The following is a 22956-nucleotide window of genomic DNA, read 5'->3' as shown; positions in this document are numbered from 1 at the left end:
AGAATGCCTTCGAAAAAGAGAATAACCCGAGTCCGATTCAATGATACATCCCGCGCAGCGGATCAACTTTCAACTAGCGACAACACTACGCGCCCCGCAAGTACGCGATCTAATTTGCCAACCAGCTCTCGCGCGGCGAATCAATCTACGCAAAATCTTAGTGCACCGCATGCAACAAGTACGGCACTAAACACAACTCCAACATCCCCAACTCATTCTTCTAATGCTAGTACCCCATTGACGCCGAGCCCACATGTACCCACTTTCGAATATATCGTATCCAAAATTTTCAATAAGTCTTTGATTGCCTCTCTAACTAGTAAGGACGCTGTACTTAAAGAGGTCAGAGATTGCATCATGACCAACAACGAAAGCCGATTAAAAGCAATAAACCCCCACATAGAGACGTATTGGAGGGACCTGCACGTGCGCTCCGGGTGCGTGTGCGTAGATGAACGAGTGGCTATCCCTAACTTGCTCCGCGAAGCGCTGATCGATGATATCCATTCAAGTCACCCAGGTACCTGGGGCATGATTTGTATGGCAACACATTCCTGGTGGCCCTACATGCACCGGGAATTAATAGTCAAATCCACTGAGTGCAAACCGTGCACAGTAATCCGTAAGAATTTTAAATCAGTTATTCCTGCTAAGCAATTCACACCTCATATACCATGTTTTGAACCTCATCAAGAAATTCAAATCGATTTTGGGGGACCAATTTTTGATGAAAAGGGCAATGAGGTGTACTTTTTGGCAGCAACTGATCGCTTTTCTAAATATCCAACTGCATATATTTACGACAAAGCTAATGGACCAAATGTTTTGAAATTTTTGGACATGTATATTGATACTCATGGAATTCCAAGATCTATCCGTTTAGACCAAGCAAAATGTTTAATTGGACATCAAGTAAAGACTTTTTGTAATAAAAACAACATCGAAATTATTGAAGCGCCTGTAAATGATCATCGTGCTATTGGGTTGGTGGAACGATTAATTCAAACAATTAAGAATAGACTCGCATGTATCAAAGAAGAGAAATTATCTACACACGCTCTTCATGTAAAGCATGCATTAAAGATAATGATTCACCATTTGCGTATATGTAAACAAAGAACAACAAAGACCTCGCACTTCGAAGAACACTTTGGAAGAAAGCCTAATACCCCGCTAAGCGTGATTTCAACTAAACCTAATTTGCTGAACTTGTCATACAAGAGTATTAGAAATCATTATTTAGAAGAGGACACAGTGATGCCAGAAGAGATCCTGCCTGACGACAAGTGCATCAATGGATATCGCAGTGACATCGAAGTAGAACTTGACATGACCCGAGCTACTACAGAAGCACGGTCCAGGGAGCAGGCCAGTACAGATGGGGAACCAAGATTCCTCAAGACCAAGGCGATCCGCCCCATTCCCCTGAAAGAGCGTGCGGCCGAATTGAATCTTGCGAGAAAGGTGCATGGCAAGAGACGCTCGAAAAAGAATTTGGAGGGTTTATACGAGGTCCTTGCCCCTAGGTCGCACATCCTTAAAGTGATCCCCACCACGTCGACCATAAAAGAACCGGGCAAGCAAGTGGTGGCACTTCGCAATAGCGATATTGCGAAATTTGGCACACAGTTGGAGAGGTAAACTCCACTGAAAGTTTATGCTGATAGACGCGGACCCCGTTCTGGAGAAAAAGTCGGGGAAGAGCTGATTCACAGCCATATCAAATAGTTCACCCGGAAGCAAAAGGGTGACAAGAAAATGAAGCACAGGAAGAGAGAACCGGGCAGCGGGGTTTCATCGCAAAGATCGAACATCTCACGCGCGATGCGGGGACGCATCCCAAAATTACCAAACTTCTCTGCGATACGCAATCAACAACCTCCACTCTCGACTAGCGAACCAACCACAACTACGCCTACTCATCCGGCCACAACATCATCTACTACGTGTACTTCAGACCGTACTCGTCGAAGCCCATCATATTATGGCTTCGAGACTTCTCCACCAGCGTCTGATATCTTGCCTCCACCGAAACGACCCCGCCGAGCGGGTGATGTGGAAAATTTTGCACCACCTGACACCATTGTCGAATCGGTACAGCAAATTGTGGAAAATTAACCCGAGGAACAAAATAAGTCACCCCGTATTGGCTCTGTCTCGCCTCCCGCTACCCGAAATACGCCTCTGCTATATATGGACACACCAACGCTGGTTCGGACGATGACAGCCCTCGATGCAGAGAAACAAGATTCTGACAATGAAGATTGGAATATGTAATGCTCGAAAACTGCAAAAAAAACATCGTATATTGTATTAATCATCGTATTTTTAGCTATGATAACCAGTAAATATATTATTGATATTATCTATTTAACCGGGGACCTTGTATTAATTTGTAAATATTGTTATTATATAAATTTTGAAAATTGTATTCTACATTTTTCTCTTGCTGCAAAGGGTAGGTGATACCCGAACATTCATTTATTCTTCAATTTCATTGATACAGAAAAATTTATATGATGCCTTCAATTTAGTTCATTATTTTAATCTTAATCTTATGATCTTACTTCAACTGTCTGGTTAGTTTGTTTCCCGCTTCGTGATCAGACATGTCTGATCACGCATTCACGTTGTGCCCGGGTGGCTTCAGTTTATTAATTTCATTGTTCTGACTTTCTGCAACTCAATTCAGTTTGCAAAACCTTCTCTTGATTTCCCGCTCCGGAAGTAAGCGAAACAAAAGTGAAAGTAGATCTCGCGCCGCGAATAGTCAAATAATATTCTCTCTGTAATCTCGCACCGCAAATCACCACAGCAAAATAATAAAGTACGACAGAGCCATAGGCCTAAATTTATGGTAATTCTTTAGTTTTTTGTAATACTTTCCCATGGGAGGTTCCTCTGTAATTTCAGTTTATGGGGAGGTCTACCTGCCATTTTTTCCAAAAAAAACGAGGAACAACATTCCGTCAATTTCCAATAAAAATTAACCATCCTTAATTATTATTAAAAATTTCAAGGGGGTTTCCAATAATCTAGATTTCTAACTAAGAAATGGTCAGTAGAAATAGAACTATTTTATTTTATTCTGAATCTAATCTTGTTAATCGGAACCTGTTGGCAAAAATTGTTTCACGTTCCTGATGAAAAGATTAAAGTAACATACATATATAATGCCAATCCAAGTAGTTTGTTTCAGACGGACTTCAGTTTAAAATATCATTTTTGATGGATACATCCGACCATTTTGGCAGTGAAATCAACCCCGCAAGCCTAAAAAAATGAGTGTAACTGTGGGTACATTTTACAATTGTTGAAAATGGCGGTACCAGGAGAAAATATAACATCAAGGAGTTGTACGTTAAGTTTAATTCTTCTTCATATTCTTTTCATTCTATATCCATACATATCTTCCAACATTGGGATAAGTGATTTGGGACAAGTAAGGAAGAGTGAGAATTTTCTCACAATTTCGCATTTATCCCCAATCACTTATCCCAACGGTGGAAGATATGTATGGATTTCGATTGAAAAGAATATGAAAAAGATTTGAACTTAACGTACAAATACTTGATGTTATAACTTTCTCTGGTATCGCCATTTTGCCATTTTTAACAACTGTAAAATGTAACCACAGTCACACTCAATTTTTCAGGCTTGTGGGGTTGATTTCATTGCAAAAATGGTCGGATCTATTTCTTACAGATTTGCTCAATCAAATAATCATTTTTGTATCCATCAAAAACGATATTTTAAACTGAAGTCCGTCTGAAACAAACAACTAGGATTGCCATTATATATAGTTAAACGCTACATTATGATCCAATATGGAATGAGGGAGTTCAAATATAAGGAACACTTGTATACCGGACATTAAATCTAAAATCTTAGAAAATTAGTTGCCAAAATTTCTATCGATTTCGATTTCACTTTACAACTCGACTTCCCGGGTCGAGGTTTTTGGGTAAATTTTCGTAAGAAATGCGGTGAATGCGGTGAATTTTCGTAAGAAATGCGGTGATTGCGGTGAATGCGGTGAAAAAAAATAATTCACCGCTTTTCACCGCATTTCTTACGAAAATTCACCACCAAATTCACCGCATTTCTTACAAAAATTCACCGCATAGACTAATATGGCAAATTAATGTAAGAAATGCGGTGGATGTGGTGAATGCGGTGAAAAAAAAATAAATCACCGCTTTCTCTCAAGCGGTGAATTATTTTTTTTCACCGCTAGATGCGGTGAAAAAAAAATTCACCACATTTCACCGCATTTCTTACAAAAATTCACCGCATTTGCTTTCCAACGTTTACTGAATCTGATTTAAATTCACGAGAAATGCCAAGGTAGTACGTGACAGTTGGGGCAGTGGAGTAAGCAGCTGAAGGCATTCAGGAGGTCAGAGGATCAAACCCGTGTGGGGACGATTCTTTTTTGTAAGAATACTGAGAACGCGGTGAAAAAAAATAATTCACCGCGATTCACCGCATTCACCGCAAAAAGATGTAAGAAATACGCGGTGAAAATTATTTTTTTTCACCGCACTTCACCGCATTTCTTACGAAAATTCACCACCAAACCTCGACCCGGGTTGAGAACTCACTTGAGAACTCGACTGAATTCCACTTTAATTACACCTTATAATTGTAATTAAAACATTTTGACTGAATTGATCATTCTTCCCACCAAATTTTAACGGTGGACAATTTAACCTGTGAAATTGGAAACTATTTTAAAGCATCACTCACAACGTATACAATGGCAAACATGAGTTTGATTGCCATCACTTTCCAGAAGTAAGGAGAGCGGTGACCCTGTGCATCGTAGTAGCCATAGTTGAGGAACCTAAAACATTTCATATGCAGCTTCCCATGTCTAAAATGCAATTAAATTCATGGCAATTTTTGATTTGGGGCTTTAAAACTTAGAGAAGTTTTAATTTTTTTATACCCGCGACATCATATGTGTTCTGATAATAAAAAAGAAAACAAAATATCGAATTCTTTGCAGAAACAACGGACAAAAATGCTTAAGGCAAAACCGCTGAATGCTATCGCGCTACAATTATTATTACAGTTGGTTTATATGAAATTTTTGCGACTCGCGGGTTTCCGAGTGTGTTTCATGTAATTTTCCACTTAATCTTCAATGTTGTGGTCTCTCAATTAAAAAATAACAATAAGGCTCGGTAATGTGCGATCTCACATAAGGTTCCGACCCCGCTCATCCACAATTTTGGCATAATTGTCTACAAATGAGGAACAGATAGAAAAAAATTGGTAACATAGCCTCCAAAGCAAATAATTGGAAAAAAATTGGAAAACATAGCCTCCAAAGCAAATAACTCAGTGGAGTAAAAAAATGATGCATTAAAATCATGAGATATGCCAATTTTATGAAAGCGAGTCAAGACGAACAGCAAAATCAAACAACAACAAGAACAACAGCAACAAACATTATATGCATGAAAAAATTTTTGTCCGTTTTAAAAAACAAAACCTAATAACAAAGTCAAAATAACGTCAGATAAAACTGAAACTAAGCAAAATAACTGGTAATTCACCAGAAAAGACATGGGACCGGTCCATAATAAAACTTGGTAAAAATTAGACAATAAAGAACAAAAACAGTATATTTGAAAAATTCGCTTATTTTTTTAAACAATTAATTTCAAAGTAATGAAAATCTTTAGATATCTACTAAACAACCTCGTAGATTTCCAATTACCAGTGTTTCTAAAGATGATAACCAAGAAATCTCGGTGTTCAATTTTTTTGCGGTTACAAAAAGAATAACAAATAGACAACAAACATAAAACTAGTTAAATTTTGCCAGAAAACGCTTTCGAAACCGTAAAGCCATACTTTGGCCCTCAAAGTATGCTCGATTATACTTTCCCAGATTACCAATAATGTATTATGTGACCTCTCATTAATGAAACCAGGTAACAAGTACACAAAAGAGAAAAAAAAGGCAAAATTAAGTAAAAATTGTTATTTTTTCCGAAAAAAAATTTCCAAAGACATGAAAGCCATTAATTACAAAAAAAAAATTAGAAAAAGTTTGTTTATTCTTCTATTATTCTGCCCTTTAGACCTGCAATTATACAGAATAGATCTTCCGTCTACAAAAATCTAAAATTATTTTACTTTTTTTGTGAAAAACCCGTGTCGGTGTCAGTAAAGTCATAACGAAACTTCTAAAAACATTAAATTTTGTGACACAAATTTTATTAAGCCTTCCCGAGACAACAATATTGTTATATTTGAGCTGTATTTACCGAGACTAGGTAGCAAACAGACAATAAAAGGAACAAGAGTGCAAAGTTAAAGTTTTTTTTACTGTTTTCAAAGTCTTGAAAGCCATCAGCGATCTACTAATATAAGAATAAAGGAACATCTATTGTTCCATAAAAAACCAATGAAACCGAATCATTGTACAGGAAACTTCAAACGACTGAAAAGACAAAGTAAAAACGACAGTTGAAAACAAAATTGAAAATTTCAATTAAACACTTCGAGAAAGTATTGTCGAAGCCGTTAAAACCAAAGTCTACAATCCTTAAGGAGTTTTATATTATCGATTAAGTCTTATTTTGAACGCCAATAATGTGATATATGAACTGTCAATAACGTGAAAATGTGACAAAACTAGAAAACGTGAAAAATTGGCAAAAACCTGAAATTAAAATGTGAAATATAGTTGTATCAGAGCCAGAAAATCATAACTTCAGGTGTAAAACCGCAACAAAAATTTAATTTGAATTCTGAACAAAGAAGAAGCATTCTTTCATTGCTGAAACTGAGCTACAAGTTGACCAAATTATGAGAAAAATGGAGGCGAAGTTCAATAAGCCATTATATATTTAAAAATCAAATTTTTTAAAATGTCAAAACGACCATAAGTTTTCAAGTAACAAACCAGATACAATAATTTGGAGCTAATGAGGAAGCGAATTGTACCTATCACAAGTGAGCTTTGACTTGAAATTTTCTGTTTTTTAATCAATATATATAAGAGAACGACTGATTACAATCCGAATTATTTTTGGATTGTAACCGTCGAAGATTGGTCCAAAACTAGCTCTGCTAATGCTGTTCGTCCATTAAGAACACTTAGTTTTTCGAATGTTGTAGATATAGATATTTTGTTAGTTAAAAAATCAAAAATTAAAGCTGCGTTTTTGATAATCAACTAGTAAAGTAAGAAAAAAATTGCAAAGTTTTAATTACGGAGCACTGGCAACGGAAATTGAAGTAGAAATAGCCCTCTTTTGAGTCTACAATGATTGTGTTAGTGGTGTTTAGGTTTGTACTTCCTGCAATTTTAATCAAAGTGGACTAAAGGAACTTATTTCGTTCTGTTTTTGATCGTCTGAATTAAGTCTGAATTTTGAAATATTTAGCCGAAACTTTTGACAAAAATAAATAAAACAATATTTTTTGTCTCTAAATAAAATCAACAATTTTTTTTAAATAACAAATGTTAGCAAAATTAATTATCAAAAATTCCGGAAAATGTGAATAAAATCAACGGAATTCACTCTATTTTCTCAAAAGTTTAAACCTCGATACCTCCCTGTAAAAAACGAAAATCAAAAAAATCTTTTTAATTCCATATTCTATGCTGGACAGGCTTTTTAATGATACCAGTCTCAACTCTCTACGATGAATATGTTGATCGGCCAAAATTGTCTGAACAAAAAAACCCAATTGAGTATATAGTTCCTCGCCCCCCCCCCCCCCCCCCCCCCTCCCCCCTCAAGAGAGGTCGAAACAATAATCTTTTGGTGGCCATTTGATCGCGGAGTATTTCAAGAATGTCGGATTTTAGCCTCGTCACCAAAAAATAGCAGCACGCATATTGTACATAAATACTCAATTTCAACAGAGAGAGCATCCCTACCAGCATTCTTGCATTTGATTGGTGTCTTCGTCTAATATGGTGAAGTTTGTGAGGATGGACTGGTAGAAGTGGTCCAGACCATGGTCATAAGGATGCAGCTGATTGTATATAGCCTTGTCCAGATAGTAAGACGTGAAGCAGATCAAGTACGCCTGAATTGCAATTCATACTGGTATGTAAGTAACCCTAGCCTATTACCGACGGCTATCTTGCGAGATCCTGGAAGAATCTTGTGAGATAGGCGTCGGATATGCAAGACTCATGCAAGATAAGCGTCGATCTTGTAAGGTTCTGGCAAGATAAACGTCGACGTCTTGCAAGATTCTGGCAAGAGAAGCGTTGGAGTTGGACTAGATAATCAGCCATCTTTACGTGGTCTTATGATATAGTTATTATTCAGTTATTGCAAATGAAACGAAAAGAGAACACAAAGCCCCACTGCAGTTTTGGCCCAGACTAACTATGCAAATGACAATCAACCTTTAGCAACGATACCAATATATTTTAAAGCATTATCAATGCCATACTGAAACCGACCATTTCTAACATATTCTAAACCAAATATCCCTAAGCATGCCCAACTTTGATCAAAAATCATAGGAAAGTTAGGACAGCTAGAAGACAAATTACTGTGTTCCTGTTATTTTTCCCACTGTGGAATAAAACTTATTCGACCAAATTTTCGCCTGACCCACATTTGATCAAACCGAAGTTTAAATGGAGCTTACGTTTGATATCACACACAGCGTTGAGAAAACAGCCAGAATTGAGTACCAGAAGCCTAAAACACTCTCAACTGTTTTTCAGCAAAAATTTGAAAATTGATTACAGAGGAAAATGCTATAAAGGTATACCAATGTCTTTGGACCTCTCGGGTACTGGTCGCCTGAATACACATGTGTACTTGTAGGCATCTAATCTGATCTCGAGCCAGTTGTTGAGACAGGCCAGAAGGGGTCCAATGGGGAAGGCACAAGCGAAGATGGTGATGAAACCAAACTGGATCACTAACAAAATCATGACGTCAATTAGAAAAGTCAAACAAAAGAAAGGGCGTGAAAAATTATCACAGGGTTGAACAATGGGCAATTGTTATTAGCTACCAGTTTATAGAGACAATGAATAACTAATTAATGAAAGATTACTGTTTTAAAGACCGTTTCTCTCGGACAATGCTGACCTGAACAAATGCGCTGCAGAATTTATTTTCATCAAAAGAAATTGATTTAAGCTTACAATATAGGTTTCTGTTGATCTTTGAGACATTTCTCTAAGAGATTATGAGTAAAATTGGGCATCTTAAAGGCGGAAACTTATTTTGAAGAGTTTTGAAAAAGTTTTCATATTATCTTATTTATTGTAGTTTCATTTAGTTCTTCAATACATTATGGTTGGATTTGATTTCACTGCGATGAAATGCTCTATTAGAATATCTATCGAACTTCCATCAAAACAAAAATGTAGTTGTTTCTTTGCCCCATGAACAAAACTTTTGTTCTTTTGCAATGTGTGAACATACAATTGCCCATTTTTTTCTGACAATGATTTGAATAGCTTAAAAAAATTATATGACATTACTATATACTATACTGTAAAAATTGAATTTATTGATGGTTATACTGAACTCGGAGTGCAGAAAAGATCAGATTTTTACTCGTTGAGAAGTCGAGACATTTGAAGAGAACAAAAATAAATGCGCAGGAATGTATAGTGCAACAAAAACTTCACCCATGAACAAATAAATTTTGACGTTTAAAATTACTTTTGAACACTTCCATTGTCTTACAAATTATCCAGTAAAAAGACAAAAGAAAACTCATAGGTACGAATATTCGGTTATTTGATTTTATTGAAAATAAACAGATTTTTCAGATTGTTAGCAAATTTTTTGTCTACAGTTGACACATCAATCAAAACAGAGCATTAAAATTTGTGCAATTCCGACATGTTGCTTGAGTAAACTCCGAGAAACTTGATTTTGTTCAATTCAAAGTATACATATCTTTTTTAAGATCCAAAAAGTTTTGGAGTTTGATATAGAAACCATAAAACTTCACAGAATTAAATGTTTTTTTTTTGAAACATATGTCAAAATCTGACAAGACTTGTTATAAACCAATTCTCTTCAGGAGACTTAATTCTTACACGCAAAAACGGTCAAAAACGGAAACAAAAATCAATCTTGTTCACAGCCCATTTGTCAGAACGTACATACGGGGTTCTTAGTTCAAGAAAGGCAATTACAATTAACAACAAATTATAATCGACTTCAACAAAGAAACATTGTGTGTAGACAAAGAGCAAGAATTGGTCTCTATTGTTGTTTTATAACAATAATTATTAGCCTTATAACGATATTGAAGCTTTTCCGGGCTCCCCAATTTTTTCTGCAATCCAAAGCACTGTAATAGTTCTCTGTTTTTCGAAATCTGCAAGATTGATTCGTGAGATCAAAGACACAATTTTTGGTGACTTTTAGCTTTAAAAGCTGGAATAATTAGATCAAGCGTAAGACTTCAATTTTCATTAGTGGCCTTTACTTGGATTCAACACCATAATTTGGTTTCTTCATGTTTTTGAAAATTATTTTTTTTTGTTTCATGTTGTGAATTGACGTTGTTGATTGACCTTTCTTCTTAACACTTTTTTTACTTAAAGCTCATTTTTTTAATTTAGATTTCGGCGAGACAAAAAAATATGTTTAATTTTGCAATCTTCAAAACTAAAAATAATTTTGTTTGCTTCTTTCTGTGTTTTTTATTCTTATCTTGGGTCGTATTGGAGCGCTGTCTTTCTCTTAAGAACGGTTTCCATTATTTTTCTCGAGTTTTTGATGTCAATGAGAGGTCAGATTAGTACAGTATTTTCAGTCACGTTGGGGGTAGTAAAAAGGTAAATATTTGAACGTGGTTTGTTTTTAGGCTCATTTGAAATTGGAGTGAGAAAAAATTGGTTCTTTGGAAAATTTTTTCACAGTGAGGCGATTGGAAACCTATTTTTCCAATTTTCTCCCGTGATTTTCTTAACTAATGGTCTCAAACTATCATGCCAGTCTATCATATTTTTTCTGCTGTCATGAAGGGTTTATATGACTTAGACTATCATGCCAGTCTATCATATTTTTTCTGCTGCCAATTAAGGGTTTATATGACTTAGACACTGTTTGTTTTAATAGGATATCAGCATTTTTTTAAAATTTGCCACTTTTTGTTGGTTTTTATTTTGTCCTGTTTCCTAGTCTTAACAATAGTAATGTGGCTCATAAGCAATCTAAAAGCTCTAATTGATATCTAATGGTTTAATTTTTTTTGTCACAGCTTTTGTTCAAGGATTTTTTGTACTACCATTGCGCAGATTTTCTGTTAATGTTCAATATTTATTTGTATACGTGCTTCGTTTACAGCTGGTTTTGGTTACGTAGCAGTAAACCGTAATTATTCAATCATATGGGATTCGCATCTCATTTGTGCTTTAATTTATTTTTTATGTTTACGAATGAACGTAAATGTAAAGATTTACATTAAATTAAATTCTCTAACATAAGTTCCTCAATTCCAATGCACTTTTCTGTTGGCTTGTTGTTGCTCTCATTATATATTAATTATAATAACCAGTACATATGTTAATAATATTTAAAATTTTATACTGTTGCAATTTAAAATTTAATTAGAGCGGAGGATATGTGGTACGGTTATGCATATTCTGTTATTTAGTACAAAATCATTTTAAATTTGCCCTTGCCTGACTAAAAGTCATAGTTCACGCATGTTGAATTTGCCGCCGACTAATAAGTCAACTTTTCAGTTTTGTTCATATCGCCCATGTTTGATTATTTCTTCAACCGCTTAACTTTCCTCTTTTAATTCAGTTGTTCTTAATCTACTCCGTTTTGCAATCAGAAGAATCTTGTTGGATTCGAGGAGGATTTCCACGTCATCAGAATACGACTACATTCGTAACTCTATTGCTAAGAAAAAATAAAAGTGGTAATCCCACTAATTAGTAAAAGCTTGGATTCGTACCTCGAATCCAGTTCTAAAATTCTAAAGCGGATTTGTGGCTCATATACGTACCTCCACAGTCAGTGGTATGACATGGCGCAGTCAGCAGGCAACGAACGTGTACCCTTTGGAATGGAACCCTTTTGGGAGAAACCAACACTAGAACCACCTTCGAGATGGGACCGCTGGCAGATAATGTTGAAGTTGGCTATCATGGCACAAGAGGGCATTTCGATCGACACTCTACGCGAAGACCCTCCGAACAAGGTCACCCTACCTCCTGAACCTATATACGAGGATAATGTTGAAAACAGCACATCACAGTGTGAAAGAGACTAAAAAACCCGAAACGAGCAACTTAGGAACTCGTGGCTAAATTGTTGTCAGAAGATATAACTCGTAGGTATATTGTGTGGTGACAAACCCTGGAAGTATTGCGAAAGCAAAGCTGTCTCTTTGACTTATCTCAGCCTGGGGATGGAGGGTAGACGAATATTTGGTTCCCAAGAACCGACTCTCAAGATTGATCGGGTAACAACAAAAGGTCTTTGGGAAAGCCTTGATAGGGTGTTTACTAAACAACGCAATATCACCTTTGACCGGTATACTTTCCTCACCAGGAAACAATTGAAGGGAGAACCTGTGGAAAATTTCTACGGTTGCCTTCGGGAATTGTCTTTGAATTGCGATTTAGGAAGCCATGAGGAATCAATCATTCGTGACGTCTTCATAGCAAACATGCAAGATGGCGAAATCCAAAGGGAAATGCTAAAGGAAACAAGAACAGCTAAAATGGCACTAGAAGTTGCCATGAGCATTGAGATGGGCATACAAAATCGATTAGAAATATATGGGACCTCTGCTCAGACAACTACGAACGAGATTACAAGTGCATCCGTGAACAATGTACAAGGATCTTGGAATAGATCACGTCCATCAACTAGTCAATTCGTAAAGCCTACAATTTGTCCAAACTGCGGTTATGGATGGTCAGCCACACATCGTCAAAATTGCTCTGCCCGTGGGAAGAATTGTAAAAATTGCGGTATTGCCAATCATTTCGCAAAAGTTTGTCGACAACCTAAACATTCATACAAACCGAAACCCAGAGTAAACAATGTAGATGATTCTATCTCCGAGGCGGCCACAGTGGGTACATCAGCAACAGCAGCAGAACAAGTCAACCATATAGATAGATTACTCCAAAAGCAAGGTATCTACGACGCAAACTACGATTCGGTTTACGACGACTATGATGATAATTGTGTTGCTACGATTTCAATTAATAGCGACACTCGAGAGGTGGAACCCGTGAATTTTGACATTTGTGTCGGGAGTATCAAGACAAAGGCTTCAGTGGATTCGGGTAGCGTGTGCGCTATAATCAATAAAAGTCTCGCAAACACTGTGGTGTCAGAGTGTAAGGAAAGCTATTGGGTACAGTCACCGGAGGTGCATGATCTAAAAACCTTCTCTAATGATATAATCAAGACCATTGGAGTGATTAATACATCATTGAAGTGTAACGTTTGGGTGGCTACGGGCGTTGATGTGACAGTGGTAGAAGATGGTCATAGACCCGTCATCGGACACCTCTTCCTAAAGCTAGGCTTTTATCTTAACCAGTTGAAACAAATCGCAAATGTTGATCAAAACCAATGCTTAATCAAGAAACAGATTGCATTTGATTTTCCCGGTCTTATCACAAGAATCGGTAAATCTTTGAAACATTCAGTTAACTCCACATTTCATAAACACTTTACACCTACAAATCAAAAAGGACGAAGAGTCCCCATTAATTTATAACCACTAGTTAATGCGGAACTTAAAATATTACTTGACGAAAAACACATCATAAAATAAACAGTTGCTCAGATAAGAATTTCATTTCACCTATAGTTATTACGGTAAAAAGAGATAAAACAGTTAAACTGGCTTTAGATTCCAAAATTTTTATCAAATGCCGAATATAGATAAATTAATTGACACGATTCAACAAAATTTAAATACAACTGCATCACATGAGACAGCATATTTTCCTACATTGGATTTGAAGTACGCAGACAGTCAACTTAATTTAGACCCGGAAACGGCCCGGCATTGCAACTTCAATATTATTAGCGGTGAGGGAACGGTTACATATCGTTTCATTAACGGTTTCTACGGAATAACTGACATGCCAGCAGCATTCCAAAAAGTAATGGATTATACATTAGTTGGACTTAAGAATACCCATTGTTTCTTGAACGATATTATAAAAGTTAATCTTGGATCTAAAGAAGACCACTTAAAGTTAGTCTACAACTGTTTAAAAATATTGGACGACCATAATTTAAGAATAAATTTACCTAAATGTCATTTCGCTAAAACCGAAATTGAATGGTTAGGACACAAATTTACTCAGTCAGGAGTTGCACCACTTGAATCAAAAACAGCGGCAATTTTAAATTTATCAGCACCTAAAAATCTACGCTCATTTCTATGTTCTGTCCATTATCTATGAAAATTCATTCCTAATTTATCAGAATTATATCACCCACTTCGGCCATTACTTCAAAAAAGAACACAAAATTTGTCTGGAATGATGAACATGAAACTCACTTCCGATCAATTAAAGATAAAGTAGCAAATGCAACAGAAAATACACATTATAATCCACCTTTGGAAACGCGGATCAAATGCGACGCATCTAGAGCGGGATTAGGAGCAGCATTAGAACAACGTTCACCGACAGGTTGGCATATAGTTGCATTCGCGCCTCGTTTCCTCAACTAAAACGAGGAACGTTATAGTGTAAATGAACTAGAATTATTAGGGGTTGTGTGGTCCGTAGAATACTTTAATTATTACTTATTTGGCGAATCATTCTTAATCATCACAGATCATCGGACACTACTTTCAATTATCAAAGGACGCCGGTCTATCAAATCATACAATAGTCGTTTAACACGTTGGATAGATTGTCGTTTACCTTTTGATTTCAACATTGAAGACATAGCAGGTGCAAAAATGGGGCTGGTAGATTGTATTTCACGCCAACCAAATCAAGAAGCAAAAGTTACAAACAAATACGATGAGGAATTTGCGGTAGCAACAATTACCCGCATTCGTGACGCTATTGCAGCAATTTAAGTAAATACCACACAGCAAAATTGCCAATCACAGCAGCTTAGAAGCGTCAATTACACACATTCCACACGTGCCTCACATCCTCACTCAACAAACTATTCCAATTTGCTTTCTGCCATTAAACGTAATACAACTCAGTTGCTTCTCAAGATTTCTGGAAACGCAGCTCAAATCCACCTCAATTCAAATTTAAATACAACCCCAAGTCAAATCAAATCTCACTGTGAATTTAATTCAAATTCAATCTCACCAGGAAAAATGAGCAGCCCGAAACCAAATCCATAAACCCCTCCCACCCACAGCAGGGTCACGTTCCATTTGACACCAAACTCAGCAGTAAACTCCACCCGCTCATCAAACGAAGGTCAAAACTCTCCCAACCTGGAATTGTCGAAGGAAGAAGTGTTCGAAAACAACCCCACACAGCTCTTTACGAAAAGATTCTTGGCCGTACTCACTAGCAAGGACGCGATCCTCAAAGAGGTACGCGATTGCATATTGCAAAAAAATCCACAATGGTGTAAGGATATGAACCCCTACTTGTTCTCATATTGGAGGGTCCTTCACGTGCGATCAGGTTGCGTCTGCGTGGATGAACGTGTGGCAATCCCACACTCAATCCAAGATGCAGTGCTAGAGAGCCTTCATCTCACGCACCCCGGCAGCTGGGGCATAATTACTCTTGGGCAGTATGCCTTCTGGCCATTTATGCAACGTGAAATTCTCAACAAGGCTGCCCAGTGCAAACCTTGTACCGATATAGGTAAGAATCTCAAACAAGTTGTTCCGGCGTCGAAATGGAAGCCTTTATTTAATTGTTCAGAACCTAATGAAGAATTACAAATTGTTTTCGGCGGCCCCATTACGAATGAAAAAGATGAAGATATTCATTTTCTTGCATGTATTGACCGTTTTTCTAATTATCCTACTGTAGAAGTCATTGAAAAAGCTAACGGATCAAATGTAATTAAATTTTTAGATGAATACATTCATATACACGGCGTTCCCCGAAATATTAGGTTAGATCAAGCACGCTGTTTGATTGGATATGAAGTAAAGAATTTCTGCAAACAACATAATATTAACATAATTACTGCCCCTGCTAATGACCATAGAGCTATTGGATTAGTAGAGCGTTTGATACAAACTATTAAAAGACGCTTAAGCTGCATGAAATTAGACAGTAGAAATAACACATTCACAATTAAAGAAGCAGTAAAGTCAATAGTATATCAATTGCGTATATGCAAACAAAAGACAACAAAAGTAACACCTTTCCAAGCACATTTTGGAGGAAAGCCGAACACACCACTAAGCAATATTAGTACAAGACCAAAGTCATCAAATTTATCATATGAAAACATTCTCCACCACTATTTAGACGCTGATAATGTTCTCTTGGAGGACTACCTTGACAAAAACGGATGAGTGACCGTTGACCGCAGCGATATCCTGATAGAGGAGGCTATGCAAAAGGCCCAGGTGGATGTTGGTCGCAGATACAACGGAGAGCATAATAAATCAGTATCCCGGTTCATAATGCGCCCAAAACTCAACCACCCAATACCGCGGTCGGAAAAATCGTTGGATATCAAGCTGGCACGCAAAGTGTCCAAAAGATTGAAGAGGAATCTCCGTGGCCTGTGGGAAACGTTGGATCCAGGCAGTACCGTCGTACGAACGTCACCAACAACAACACTGATTAAAGAACCCGGAGTCCCTGAAGTCAGAGTGCGAAGCAACCACATTGCAAAATTTGGTACCCGCGCTGAGCCTAATACGAAACTCTGGCAATATGCACAGCGACGCCCTCTCCCCTATGAGAAGATGACGGAAGAAAAAATTGCCCAACACGAAAGATCTCAAAAAGAAACATCATGGGGAGATAAAAATTCAATATAGACCTACCCAGTCTGATGCTGCTTTCGGAGTTTCGTCCGCTAACAGTAATATTTCTAAAGCCATGTCTTCCCAAAAACCCAAAAAGCCACAAACGGGAAGCAATCGTTCGAGACAATCATCCGCTGAATACATCAAATGCCTCCTCCGTTGCTGCGTCATCGGTCACTTCATCAACCACTTTGCCTTCCACACCGAAAGCCAAAAGAAATAGAAGAGCCCCCGACTATTTTGGCTTTGAAAGCTCTGTGTGCTCAGTTAGCGGTGACTCCGCCGCCCCTTTACCCAAAAGACATAAGACCGCAAACCCGGTCACAGAAACAATCATTCAAGAAGAGGCGTCACAACCTCCTGCATCGGAGACATATTTTGAGCTGCAAGTAGTGAGTCCTCCTGCACCCCCTACAATTGGAACATGGTCTCCTGAGAATTATGAATATGAATATTATGCTAGGGGGACTAGCATGAGCGTCTTTGACGCAGGAAATCAAATTTAAACTGCTTAAAATTGTCATTTTAAAAACTGTTTAAATTGTTGCATTCATTAATTTTCATTCATTCAATTGTACGATATTAAATCTGGACCTGGATTTGTACCACCATTGCGCAGATTTTCTGTTAATGTTCAATATTTATTTGTATACGTGCTTCGTTTACAGCCGTTACATTAAATTTTGGTTACGTAGCAGTAAACGGTAGTTATTAAATCATATGGGATTCGCACCTCATTTGTACTTTAATTTATGTTTTATGTTTACGAATGAACGTAAATGTAAAGGATTTACAATAAATTAATTTCTCTAGCATAAGTTCCTCAGTTCCAATGCAATTTTTTGTTGGCTTGTTGTTGCTCTCATTTTATACTAATTATAATAACCAGTACATATGTTAATAATATTTAAAATTTTATAGTGTTGCAGTTTAAAATTTAATTAGAACGGAGGATATGTGGTACGGTTGTACCATATTTAGTCCATATTCTGTTATTTGGTACCAAATCATTTTAAGTTTGCCCTTGCCCGACTAAAAGTCGTAGTTCACGTATGTTGAGTTTGCCGCCGACTAATAAGTCAACTTTTCAGTTTTGTTCATATCACCCACTTTTGATGATATCTTCATTCGCTTAACTTTCCTCTTTTAATTCAGTTGTTCTTAATCTACTCCGTTTTGCAATCAGAAGAATCCTGTTGGATTCGAGGAGGATTTCCACGTCATCAGATTACGACTACATTCGTAACTCTGTTGCTAAGCAGTGGTAAACTAAAAGTGGTAATCCCACTAATTAGTAAAAGCTTGGATTCGTACCTCGAATCCAGTTCTAAAATTCTAAAGCGGATTTGTAGCTCATATACGTACCTCAACAGTCAGAGGTATCACAGTAGGCGAGGATTTGTCCTGCTATATTTTCTGTTAATTCGTTCCCTTCGCGTTTTTGTTTTGACAATTTGTCCACGAGCGAAGACGCCAAAATTTCTCCCTTTTTCATTACTTTTGCCACTGTTCATTGGCTGAACATGTGTGTGTGGCATCCTTTTTTAATCTATTTTTTTGAATTTTTCTCCTTTACCTTCCAGGAAAATGACTAGTTTGGCTAGTTTGGCTAGTTCCTGGCAATCTGTCGGCTATGTTTAATAATCATTTGAGGGAGACCACAAAAACGTTGAAAAAGTGAAAAAGACTGATTGGAGCTTGCTTGGGGTGGCACCCCAACTATGAAAAATTTAATATTGCCCTGTGATGCAATTTAAGAGTGTGAAACAGTTCATTTTCAATCTGGGACCTCCTACCAGAGTTACCTCTTATCAGTCCATCCCAGACAAAAATAAAAGTCTGATCAGACAGACTATGTCCACAGTTACCTGAGCTTGAATTCTTGCCTCTATGTAATTCGAGCGTAAGATGTCAGGTTAGTTTGTACGATCAAGAGTTTGGGCCTGGGACCTCATCTTGGATCATCAGATAATTCTACTTACTTAGCTCCAGATATTCTGGAAAAAGTCCAGGATTTGGTGTCAAGAAGTAGTCCTCCTCCCATTGAGGTCTCACAATTTGGTCTTCATCGACGTTGCCAATTGATCGTCTGACACTAGTGCTGCTTTTAACACTGCCACGTTTGGATTTGTGCTTGGATGACTTTTTCTTGCGTTTGGACTGTTTTTGCGTTTTCTGATTTGTCGAGGATGCTAACTTCTCTTCGTGTCCTTTTTTCTGCCATAGTTTAATCTTCCGTCTGATGAACGTCTCAATCACACTACAAACAAACCCGTATCGATTTGCAGTTATATATCAGTATTATTCAAATCTTAATTCATGACTTATTTTGTTTGACAGAACTTGCTAAGTCTTGGCCAGGCAGTATAAAAGAATGATAAGAGTAAACATGATCATAGTTCTGAATCAGTACTGACTTGCAATTGGACTTGCCCAGAACTGAAATCGATGCCTGGCGTTAGATCCGGAACAGCACTTGAAAAAAATGGGCTCGAAATTCAGAATACACAAATCGTGAATATCCATGCGTCAAAAAATGGCAACCGTACATGCGCATTTTAAACTTGCACGCGAAAATGGTATGGGTTTTGATCCGGATCCGGGTCAAAACATTCATCTCAGAAATTGCAGCAATTGTTCAAAATCAAGTTAATTTTTTTCAAATCTTGTCTTTATTTAGAGTTGACTTCTTTCTTTGCCAAAATTGTTTAAAAAATAACACTTTTTACATTTTGAAGTATAGCTTCTGAATCAGGACAACTTGTGTAATAAACTAAATGGTAGCAGCAAAAATAATTCAAGTGCTGCAAGATTTAGTTCTGTGGGAACAATCTACGATATCCTAACCAGTCCCACTTTCATTCAACTATATATTTAAATGCTCGTTCACTTACGGCACTCCGGCTTCCATGAAGTTCTGTATCCACTGCTTGGCAGCGAAGAAGACGATGAGTTGCATGGCCATCTCCCAGAGACAGTCGCTGTTCGGACAGTTCTCCAGTCTGGCTGAGAAGATACGCGTGTACGACACTGGGGTACCCAACCACCTAAATACGGGATCAAATGCATACAAATTAAACTTTCGTACGTCAAAACACCGACCCTAGTTCTTTAGAACAGTCAGGCCAATTTTTTTAATAACTCCAATCAAATTCTTTTCGTAACTATGATTTAGTCCATAATAATTCTTTTCAACGAAGAAAATACGTCCAGGGCAAATCTTTTTCATGAAATTACAACGATAGCGGCTGTTTTTTTCCATAAGCATTTCACCAAGAAATCATAAGACAAAATTGTACCAGTCACTAGCAGCAGTAATGTTTTGCTTGTACTTTCATGTAGTTAAACTATTGGAATTAAATTTTAGTATTTGGGCTTCCACAGTTTTCACGATTCGAGTAAAGTTTTAAAGTGTCTCTATGTGGCGTATGATTCTGGCTTGAAGAGAAGATGAGAAAATAAGCAGAACTTCTATTACATTATGTGCAAAACAAAGGATTTTGTTGACATTTGCCAAATATAAAGTCGGGGACATTGTGATTTGACAAGCAAACTTTGGAACGAAATTTTAGATCAAGCAAAAGACGAGGACAGTGTTGATTCTCATTGAATCCATCGAGACAGACTCGACGAGAAATTTTTTGATCGAGGACAGTACGCTCAGTTCCTGTCAGTATCGAGGACAACAAATCGAGCCGAGTCAGTCTTATTTCATAAGAACTGAAAAACGAGAGGTGAGGTTGAGGTGTGAGATTCAATTGCCAATGATTGATATTTCGATGTCTGCTTCCATGAAACTGACTTTGAGCTCAAGAGCTCTCTCATAACCATGGCGCCACTTTTACCATAGCCGGACAATTTTAGCTGCAAGAATGTCACCACGTTAAAGTTTCAGAAGTTAAAATAAAAACCATAGTCACCCAAAATGAGCATTCCTGCTCCCAAAACTAACAGCATGAAATAAGATGAAAAAAAGAAAAGGAGAACTGAGGACAGGTAGCTGTTAATGCATTGCAGACTGAATGCCTACTCAGCTGTGATTACGCAGAAACAAAAATATTAAAATGTATTTTTATAAGCCTCGACTAGGGAACCCTTATCTATTTATACTTTTTATAGTACCGACTGCACGTATAAATGACAAAGAAATATTTACAAATAGATTTCTGGTGTTACAGTTGAGAGACAGATTCTGAGTTTTTTCCCTTATCAAAGATAGGCTTCGCTGTTGCTACAAATTGTGACAACTAAAAAATTGTAAATGACGGTTGCTCAAATGTATCACCAGCAAACACAAAGTTCTATATATACTTACTATTCAACTAACACGTGCAATTGGTACTATAAATTTATTTTAACAGTGGTTAGAATTATCTTTAGATGGACTGACATGAGTGTCCAAAAATAGGAAAATTTATATCCAAATATTTTAAAAGAAGCGCATAAAGAGAAAGTGTTTAATAAAGATGCTTGGTAGAGGGAGTTTTAAGCCTACTTCGATGTTTGGTTAAAACTAAGAACTTCTTGGGGAAGAGACCAATCTCCAGCGGGATTAATGCAAGGGTTAAATTGAAATAACATACCCGGTTGCTCATCATACACAATTCTTAGTAGTCATACTAGGTCATATATGATTTGTATGATTTCTTAGTAGTAATACAAGGATCATTTATGATTTCCTAGAAATCATACAGTGATCATACAAAAAATTAAAAGCCTATAAACTGTATATCTTTCATTTTCTTTTGATGTTGAAAAAATTTCCTGGAAATCATACAAGGTCATATATGACACAAAAAACATTGATTGGTACCCCAAATTCCCGTATTATGTAGTCAGAGCACACAATAAATTATTATATTGCATTTGCATTCCACATTCGATTCTTTGTGTGGGCGAAAGGAATAATTTTGTAACTTAAAATTATTCCGAAAACAAATTTGAGGTTATCTGCAAAAAAACTTTTAATACATATTCTCATAAATTAGCATTTATAGGTATAAGCTGGCTTCAGATAATATTAGAACTTTATCTATCTTTTTGAACTTACTCTTTAATTGCGTGCCCAACTTTGCAAATAATATTGTACGTTTGGGTCTTTTGGCCGATCACAAAAAGATGCCGGGGAATCACAAAAGTGAGTCCTTGCCGATTGGAGTTTTTAAAAGTCATAAATGCTAAGATATATGAAAAATAGATGTATGATTCTTTGTATTCATTCTAGGTTCATATATGTTTTCTTTGTAGTCATACAAGGTTCATATATGATTTCCTAGTAGTCATGTATGATTTCTTAGTAGTCGTTCAAGGATCGTATTTGGAAATATTTTATGGTTTGTATGATACCATATATGGTCCTTGTATGACTACTAAGAAGTGGTGACCAGGGTATTGATATATGTGTCGCAATAATGAAGAAGATGTCAATAACATTGTTGAATGTTTCTGAGTTATTGACGTTTGAATTCACGTCTCCTTTCCGGCTGCGAACGAGGATAAAGTCTTGATCGTTATGTCTTCAGTGAAATACACGTCTTGTATTGATCAATAAGAACTGATCACATCTTATTGCAAGTCTTAAGACTCATAAAAACTCGCCAAGATTTGTTCACGATTTTTCAACTCTAAGTGAAGTCTTGGCCACGATTTGGCACGGTTTCAGCTATTTGTGATATGAGAATCTACCAACTTAAAATGTCCAATATATTCACTCGGAAAAATATTTGTTTCTCAATGAGCAGAAAGAAGTGATACTCAAAGTGATTTTGAGCAATGTTTATATTTTTTTCATCCTTCTATCAAGTGACCGGTGTCGAAGTGCTCGAGTTTTCCCTTGGAGAGTTTTGAAGTCAAGTAAATCCCACCAACTTTTTTTTCGTTACAAAACGCAGGAAAAATGCTAAAAACTGTTTAACTCATAACTTGTCAAGACTAAAGACTTGATTCAAGACGTGCCTACTCTAAAAAGTGACATAATCAGAGCTCTGATACAGTTATTATTCAAGACTTGTAATTTCACTGAATCAGTAC

General features: G+C 36.9%; 1 protein-coding gene across 5 annotated transcripts in view; it reads right to left on the bottom strand.

The window, feature by feature from the left end:
* The window catches only part of LOC142342758 (anoctamin-7-like), a 72292-nt gene that overhangs the window by 5455 nt on the left and 43881 nt on the right, over positions 1–22956 (bottom strand). For all 5 annotated transcript variants that reach the window (XM_075394294.1, XM_075394296.1, XM_075394297.1 and 2 more), the window contains 6 exons: positions 19821–19973; positions 18909–19186; positions 8761–8913; positions 8635–8687; positions 7907–8058; positions 4750–4846 (listed from right to left, as the gene is read on the bottom strand). In XM_075394294.1, the coding sequence (XP_075250409.1) occupies positions 4750–4846; positions 7907–8058; positions 8635–8687; positions 8761–8913; positions 18909–19186; positions 19821–19973 (886 nt within the window). The remainder of the gene's footprint in view (positions 1–4749; positions 4847–7906; positions 8059–8634; positions 8688–8760; positions 8914–18908; positions 19187–19820; positions 19974–22956) is intronic.

Source organism: Convolutriloba macropyga, chromosome 7 (assembly GCF_964194025.1).
Source record: "Convolutriloba macropyga chromosome 7, txConMacr16.3, whole genome shotgun sequence".
Lineage (NCBI taxonomy): Eukaryota > Metazoa > Xenacoelomorpha > Acoela > Convolutidae > Convolutriloba > Convolutriloba macropyga.
Note: the sequence above shows the minus strand (reverse complement) of the source record. Positions and strands in the feature narration are given on the sequence as shown.